Raw genomic sequence first — 8,905 nt, 5'->3', positions numbered from 1 at the left:
GCCCGGGGCCGCGCGGCCGCCACCGGGTTACACAACCCGGCCGGCGACGGGGGGAGGGGCGGCCGCGGGGCGACTGCGCCCCCGCAATGCGGGGAGGCCAGGCGACCGCCGGTGGGGATCCCGAGTCCCCCAGCTCCGCCGCGCCGAGCGCCCCTCGACACCCTTCCCCCTCCGCTCCTCAGTGGGCCGGAGTCGGTGACAGGAATCGGCTTCCAACATGGCGGACAGGAAGCGGCCCCGCGAGGAGGAGAGAACATTCCAGCCGCGCCGGCTTTGGGGGGAGCGGGCCTGGGGCGCCGACCTCAGGAGGAGCCGCGAGGGCAGACTGCGGAGTCCGGTGCCCAAAAGGGGCATCTAGAGGTGGAAATGACCCGAGAGACGAGGGGTCCCGGCCACCCCCCCCCCGGACGGGGAACCCCAAGGCCACAGGTGGGCTTGGGGTGGCGGGTGAAGGAGGACACTTCCTCAACTCTGCCCACCTACCCTCGCCTCGCCGCCTGCAAAAGGGTCTGGCGACACCATCCGAGTCGAGATTAGCTAGGCCTTCTTGAGAAACACCCCGAAGGCTTTTTTGGGGGCAGGGGAGCTATGTTCACCCCAACTCAGAGCCACCACATTTAGGTTCCTCCAGGGCCTCACGATGGTAAACGGGAAGGGAATAATGAGGCTAGATTTCCAAGGCAGACCCTCTGGGTCTCCCTCCAGCCCGGGCGGGGGCCGGGTGGGGGCCGGGAAGGTCACACTGGCCTGGTTGGGCCTCTCCCATGCTGAGGGAAGGAGAGGGCGCTGCACACCCCGCGGCCCAGCCCGGGCTTTGGGAGAATGGAAGGGGGCTTCCCCAGACCCGCAGGGCACGGCCACACACACACACGCGCGCGCGCGCGCGCGCACACACACACACACACACACACACACACACACACACACACACACACTCGGACCGCGTCCGCGCTTTCCAGATCCAGATCCAGCCCCACCCCCATCTCCCATCTCCCCTACCCCCCACCTCCATTCCCCTTCCCCCACTCGTCCTCCCTCCCAGACCTGTTTTCTTCTTCGGCGTTTCCTGGTGCTGCTGGAGGGCGTGTTTCTGCTCATGTTTCAGCGCCTTAGGCTGGGCCTTGGGGCTGCCCTCGGCTCCATGCTGCAGGTACTGGTGAGGTTGCTGGTGATGGTGGTGGTGATGGTGATTGTGGCTGTAGAAATAATAATGGTGGTGGTGGTGCGGCTGCTGTTGCTGCTGCGGTTGCTGCTGCTGGGGGTGATGGTGCGGATGGTGGTGGCTGTGATGGTGCTGAGGCTGTGGCTGGCCGGGCTTCTCCTCCATTGAAAGCGGCTGGGACTCCCTGGCTGAGGCTGCGGGCTGCTGCACCGTCAGGATCTGAGACTGCTTCTCAGGGCACACTCAGTATATCTGAGCGCTTCTGGCCAGCGTACTGGTTAACCGAGCGATTCTGCGAGATTGGCAGCGGCGCTCCAGCAATCAGGAAACGCGCTGCGCCGCAGGCCCCGCCCCCAGCCCAAATCCTCTTTCCTTCCCCTTCGCCGCTGCCTCCTGGCCAACGCCACTTACCCTGTGCAACCTCACAGGGCCGGGCTTTCAACGTCAGCACTATGGCTCTGGCTTCTGTCGCTTTCTCTCCTTCACCGCGCAGACTGCGAACAGCACTTTCTACACTCCTCGCCCGCAAGCAAATTCACGTCGAGTGTAGCAGATTCCACTGGCTCTGAGAGTCATCTGTTGGTTCTGCACCTCCTAGAATCTGTTGGCTTTTTTTTTTTTTTTACCCTTTTCCGGGTAACCAGAGGGAAGCTCAAAGCTCAGTTCCATTAACCCTGAGACCACTAAAGGGGCAATACAAAAAGAGGAAATAAATACATTTTTTAAAAAAGAATACAAGAGCTTCACAATCCCGTAGATCATTTTGTATTCTGGATTCATTTTGCTTTGTATTCATATGCTAATCTCTTCCTTTCCACGAAGGGATTATAGGGTTCCACAATGGGGTATCTGTGTAATTTTCTAAAAGGGCACAAAGGGTTTAAATCATTGTTTCTTTGTGGTTGGAGGCAAAGGAGAGCGGGAGGAATGAAAATCTAAAATCTATAGTGAAGTAGTTTTGTTGTTTTCAACTCTGCAGGTGAGATCAACTGTAGAACCAAGATAAGTTTTAGAATATGTAGTTTCAAGAGTGAAAGACAGGGTAAAGGGCACTTTGAAAGTTATTAAATTAAAAAATACTTGCATGTTTGGAAAATATTGGCATTTAAAAAATACTCTATGGCTTTTGTGATGTTGATTTAATTTATCCTGCATTATCACATCACAGCCTTATTTTTTAAAAGCAAATGTTAGTCTGGAACATTATTACAGTGATTACTCAGGAAGGAAGAAAAAGGTTTTGTTGGGGAGAGGCACTTGGGTACCCTTTGTTAATATTTTATTTCTTGACCTGGATGGTGATGATACATATATTTGCCTTATAATTATTTCTTAAACTGAACATGTACATATGTATAATACACTATTCTCAGTATATGTTCTTTGAGGGGATTTTTTAAATTTAGCGTAAAATGTATATCGTTTACCATTTTAACCATTTTTAAGTTCAGTGGCAGTAGGTATATTCACATTGTTGTGCCACCATCACCACTGGCTGTCACCAGAACTTTCTCAACATCCCAAACTGAAACTCTGCACCCATTAAACAACAATTCCCCTAGTATCCTCTCCACCATCCCCTTGTAACCAATTTTTTATTTTCTGTGTCTGTGATACCTCACACAGGTGGAACCATACAATATTTATCCTCTTGTGTCTGGCTTATTTCACTTAACATGTCTTTTGATGTTCATCCCTGTTGTGGAATGGATCAAATTCTCCTTCCTTTTTGGTGCTGACATCCCATTGTATGCATATACCACATTTTGTTAATCCATTCATTTGACAATGGACCTATGGATAGTTTCCTCCATGTATAGTTTAGTTTTTAAAATGTGGCTTGATGGGCACCTGGCTGGCTCAGTAACTGGAACATGCAACTTTTGATCTTGGGGTTGTGAGTTCAAACCCCACGATGGGTGTGGAAATTACTTAAAAATATAACTAAATAATGGGGCAACTGGGTGGCTTGGTTAAGCATCTGACTTGGGCTCAGGTCCTAATCTCACAGCTGAGCTTGACAGCACTGAGTCAGGATCTGTGCTAAGGGCCTGGAGCCTACTTTGGATTCTCTGCCTCCATCTCTCTCTGCCCCTTCTACTCCCTCACGCTCTGTCTCTCTCTTTCTCTCAAAAATAAATAAACATTAAAATATAAATAAATAAGTGGCTCGATTTCCCACAGCAGGACAATACTAAAGGAATAAAGAGGGGCACTTGCGTGGCCCAGTCAGTTAAGTGTCTGACTTCAGCTCACGTTATGATCTCACGTTCCTGGGTTCAAGCCCTGCATCGGGCTCAGTATGGACAACTCAGAGCCTGGAGCCTGCTTCAGATTCTGTGTCCTCTTCTCTCTCTGTCCCGCTCCCACTTGCGTGTGCACACTCACTCTCTCTCTCAAAAATAAACAAAAATTTAATAAAGGAATAGAGAAGCTTTAAAGGAAAAATTTGTGCTCAGAAATTAATGAATGTGAACACAAAAGCATAATTAAAAGGTAAAAGCCTTTTTACCACAGTATATGTCATTGAATCCAGACAACCATGACCAGCTCTTGACTTGTTCTTTACAGTGAGAATTGGCTTGGCCTTGCTCAATTTTGAAGAAAGACCCCTATGGGGGTGTGGTGGGGAGTACATTTACCCAATTTTGAGAGCTAAAACCCCAATACTAACATTATAATGGATAAGTCTTTGCCATTGAGTAATATTCCACCACTTTCTCATCTATTAAAGAAGAAATAAAAGTGAATTATGTTGATAGGGCTTTATATTCTTTGGCTGACTTAGACATTTAGTTGGAATGCCAGAATTCCTGAGTTGTAACTTCTCTTTCTACATTATGGTTGCAGGCAAACCAAAAACATTTATTCTGACTTATCACACCTGAGCCTGACTTACTTTCTTCACATACAGTTGTATGAATTTTTGAAAATTAAGTCTTGCTTTTAGGTGCTTTAGTTACTATGAATGTTGCCTTACTAGCATGTAGTAGTATGAGAAAGGCTTGTGATATGATGTAAGAAAAAATGCAGAATATTAAATTCTATGTGTGCTAGCATCATAATCTTATAAAAAAAACATGAAGATTTTAAAATAAGTATGGAAGGGGCAATCAGGTGGTTCAGTTGGTTGAGTGTCTGACTTCAGCCCAGGTCATGATCTCAAGGTTCGGTTCCTGAGTTCAAGCCCCACATCGGGCTCACTGCTGTCCATGCAGAGCCTGCTTGGGATCCTCTATCCCCCTCTTTCACTGCCCCTCCCCTTCTTGCACTCTCTCTCTCAAAAATAAATAAACATCTAAAAAAATAAAGTATGGAAATACAGCAGTAGAATATGTACCTTTTCTTCCACCTGATTTTTCTCAAAGTTTTATGTGAAATATATTTGAGATTTGCCAAGTATTTGAAAATAGTAATACCACAATATCAAACCTCTGTGAAAAGAGAATAATTGGGGGCTCCTGGGTGGCTCAGTTAGTGAGCATCTGACTCTTGATTTTGGATCAGATCATGATCCCAGGGTTGTGGGCTCAAGCCCTGCGCCAGACTCCACACTAAGCTTGGAACATGCTTAAGATTCTCTCCTTCTCTTCCTCTGCCTTTCTCCCCAGCTAACACTCTTTCTCTCTTTAAAACAAAAATTAAAAAAAAGAATAATTGGGTATACTTAATTCAAGCATTTTAAAAATAAAATAGCATCTGCATTAAGGAAAAAACCAACAAGAAAATATAACGAGTCTGGTAAAATTATGGATGCTTTTTTCATTTTCTCTATTTTCCAAATGTTTTGTTATGTAGTTACTACTTTTCATAATAACATTATCTTTATTTATTTTTATTTTTTAATGTCTATTTATCTTTGAGAGAGAGAGAGAGAGAGAGAGAGAGAGAGAGAGCGAGAGAGCGCGAGCGTGAACAAGCAGGGGAAGGGCAAAGAGAGAGGGAAAGAAAGAATCCAAAGCAGGCTCCACACTGTCAGCTTGGAGCTTGATGTAGGGCTCAGTCTCAGGAACTGTGATATCCTGACCTAAAACAAAATCAACAGATGCTTAACTGACTGGGCCACCCAGGTACCCCAATTAGGCACTTCTTAGGTACCAGGTATTATGCTTTTTGTTATTTGGGTGTTGTTTGCTTTGTTTTGTTTCATTTTGCTTTGTTTAAAAGCTCATTTTTAAATTTTGAAATAGCATGGGAGAGTGAGCCAGATGTTGGGGTGGGGGTTGGAGGCAGAGACAGAAGGAGAGAGAGAAAGAATCCCAAGCAGGCACCAAGCTGTCAGCAGTGGAGCCCGATGTGGGGCCCCATCTCACGTATGGTGAAATCATGACCTGAGCCAAAATCAAGAATCAGATGCTTAACCGAGTGAGCCACCCAGGCGCCTCTCATTCTGTTGTTTTAAAGTTTATTTGTATATTTAAGTAATATCTGCACCCGATGTGGGGCTCAAATTCATGAGCCCCAAGATCAAGAGCCACACGCTTCTCCTACTGAGCCAGCCAGGTGCCCCTTGTTTTGTTTTTTAAATTTATTTCTCTTATTAACACAGTTTTGCATCATGGTTAAATATATTTGCAAGTGTGTCTTCATTGTCAAATGGAAACCACTTTTTACACACCTTTAATCTTACATTTTGTGTACTATGACAGCTTAAGAGATACAGAAATTAACTCTCTGGACCTCAGTTTTTTTCCTCTGTAAATTATGGAGAATGGGCAAAGAGGCCTCCAAATGTCTCCCCACTCTAACATGTCATGATCATATCTCTGCACTTTCTTCCCAGATCACCCCTTTATTTCATTATAATAAAACTATAAAAGCAGGAAATTTAGCTGATAAAAGTTGAGTTTTTCAACTGTAACAATTGATTATAACTTTACAGAAATTATAATCAGAAACAGTATTATAATTTTATATAAATGGAAATTGGCTCTCTGATGATAGTTCCAGTTTCAAAATGAGGCAAATCACTGGTAACATCCACTGTTTTATTTCAGCAGGGAAAGAATTTTATTCATGTATATTTCCTTTAGATCTTAATATTTTTGCCTAGAGACACTAACTTCAAAAAACTTTCAAAGGAATTGAACAGAGGTATGGGTAAATTAGGTTAGTCTTTTAATAACTGGAATATGACAACTTTTCCAAATATGAAAGTTTTTAAAAATGACATTTTGCTTTTATGAAGAGTATTATGAGAAAAGTTTGAGGGAGAAACTATAGCAGAGTGGTATAAGTTTTGTAGTCAGACAGAAATGAGAAAGGATCCCTATTCTGAAACTCAGATTAGTGAACTTGTTTGGGCAAATTATTTAACCTCTCTAAGCCTTAGTTTACTCAGCTGAAAAATGGAAGTAATATTAGTGCCTAACTCACAAAGTGTAGTGAAGTGTAAATAAGATAATACAAAGTTGTTGAGTATAGTGTTTATAATATTAATAAGTGGTACTATATATTAAATGTTAGTGATACTAAATTATTAAATATTCTATATATAAAGGTAACCTCTCAGAAGTATTTCATTAAAGAAACTGAATTTCAGAGAAACCAATTAGCAAGTTAACCAAGAATAGAGTATTTCCCCAGCTTTTTTTTTTTTTAATGGTTTATTTATTTTTGATACAGAGAGAGACAGAGCATGAGAGGGGAAGGGGCAGAGAGAGAAGGACACAGAACCAGAAGCAGGCTCCAGGCTCTGAGCTAGCCGTCAGCACAGAGCCTGACACGGGGCTCGAACCCATGAACGTGAGATCTGACCTGAGCCGAAGTCAGAGGCCTAACCGACTGAGCCACCCAGGCACCCCTCCCCAATTTTTGAAAGGATAGGCAAATCGTCCTTTTGGCTCTCTGAGCAGCAACCATGGTGGTGGGCAAGAATAAGCACTTTAAGAAAGGCAAGCAAAAAGGTTGCCAAGAAGAAAGTGGCTAATCCATTTTCTAGAAATATTGGTATGCTGTGAAAGCACCAGCTGTGTTCAATATAAGAAATAAAAAACACTAGTCTTGAGAACTCAGGGAATGAAAATTGCATTTGATGGCCTCAAGGGTCGAGTTTTTGAAGTAAGTCTTGCTGATCTGCAGAATGATGAAGTTGCATTTAGAATATCCAAGCTAATTACTGAGAATGTTCAGGGCAGAAACTGCCTAGCTTCCATGACATGGATTTTACCTGCACCAAATGTGCTCCATGGTCAAAACATGGCAGACCATAATTGAAGCCCAGGTCGATGTCAAGACTACCGTAGGTTATTTTCTCTGTCAATTGCTTGTTGGCTTTATTTAAAAACTCAATAATCAGATTTGGAAGATTTCTCCTGCTAAGCACCGGTAGGTTTGCTAAATCCAGAAGAAGGTGATGGAAATCGTGACCTAAGAGGTGCAGACAAATGACTTGAAAAAAGTGGTTAATAAATTGATTCCATGGGCACCTGTGTGGCTTAGTCAGTTAGGTGTCTAGCTCTTGACTTTGGCTCAGTTATAATCTTGCAGTTGGTGAGTTCGAGCCCCACATCCGGCTCTGTGCTGACAGCACAGAGCTTGCTTGGGATTCTCTCTCTCCCTCTCTGTCTCTGCCCCTCCTCTGCTTGTGTAGTCTGTTTTTCTCTCTCCAAATAAATAAATAAACTCAAAAAAAATTTATTCCAGACAGCATTGGAAAAGACATAGAAAAGGCTTCCCAATCATTTTCTCTGCTTCATGATATGTTTGTTAGAAAAGTGAAGATGTTGAAAACCCTAAATTTGTACTGGGAAAACTCATGGGGCTTCATAATGAAGGTAGTAGTTCTGAAAAAGCTACTTTGGATGAGACAGATGCTGAAGTTGAACAAGCTGATAGCAATAAGCCACCAGTCCAAGAAACTATTTAAAATTCAGACTTTTGGGACACCTGGCTTAGTTCATAGAGCATTTGACTCTTGATCTCAGGGTCCTGAGTTCAAGACCCACATTGAGTGTGGAGCCTTACTTAAAAAAATTGTTTAAGAAAATTAAATTCAGACTTTTAAGGGATACAAAAGTCTTAATAGTAATGTTTAAAAATGGGTAGGCAAATGCTATCAACTAAAAGCAATAGTATATTCAGTCTCAATAGCAGTCCTCTATGAGCAGCAGACTCAGAGTTGGCTTTCATTTTCTTCTCTTTTGCTTCGCTTTTTTCTCTAAATGTTGTATGCTGAGCATTTATTCCTTTTGTAAAAAGAAGAAAGCATTTTTAAAAAATTAATGAGTTCAACATCCAACTACCCTGTGAACATTAATCCCCTCAAAAAAGACCATGAGAATTGATATGCCATTTTGGGTTCCTTTTTGAGTCTCCAGTAAATGAAATGAATTTAAGTTTGAATGAATCAATAAATCTTCCATTGTCAGTAGTATACTCAGTTTGTTGGAGTCCGTAATTAGATGCATCCAAGTTGTATAAAAGGTCACTCCCTGAAAAAAAAAAAAAACAACAACTGGTAAGACTCTGCATAGGGGCACCTGGGTGGCTCAGTCGGTTAAGCCTCCGACTTTGGCTCAGGTCAGATCTCACATTCGTGGGTTCGAGCCCCACGTCAGGCTCTGTGCTGACAGCTAGCTCAGAGACTGGAGCCTGTTTCAGATTCTGTGTCTCCCTCTCTCTGACCCTCCCCCTCTCATGCTCTGTCTCTTCTGTATCAAAAATAAATAAAACATTAAAAAAAAAAGACTGCATAAACTGGATGAAATTAACCACTAATAGGAAATCTAGTCAATGTGATTA

General features: G+C 43.3%; 1 protein-coding gene and 1 pseudogene across 1 annotated transcript in view; one reads left to right on the top strand and one right to left on the bottom strand.

Annotated features, from left to right (window-relative positions):
* Window positions 1–1,437, bottom strand: part of NUFIP2 (nuclear FMR1 interacting protein 2) — a 22,022-nt gene extending 20,585 nt beyond the window's left edge. The window contains exon 1 of the mRNA XM_029926795.1: window positions 1,045–1,437. Coding sequence (XP_029782655.1) covers window positions 1,045–1,327 — 283 coding nt within the window. The 5' untranslated portion in view covers window positions 1,328–1,437. The remainder of the gene's footprint in view (window positions 1–1,044) is intronic.
* Window positions 1,438–7,022: 5,585 nt separating this feature from the next.
* On the top strand, window positions 7,023–8,030 carry LOC115282787 (annotated as a pseudogene).
* Window positions 8,031–8,905: the final 875 nt, after the last annotated feature.

This window comes from Suricata suricatta, chromosome 17, assembly GCF_006229205.1.
Source record: "Suricata suricatta isolate VVHF042 chromosome 17, meerkat_22Aug2017_6uvM2_HiC, whole genome shotgun sequence".
Lineage (NCBI taxonomy): Eukaryota > Metazoa > Chordata > Mammalia > Carnivora > Herpestidae > Suricata > Suricata suricatta.
The sequence above is the reverse complement of the archived record's forward strand: the minus strand, read 5'-3'. Positions and strand labels throughout refer to the sequence as shown.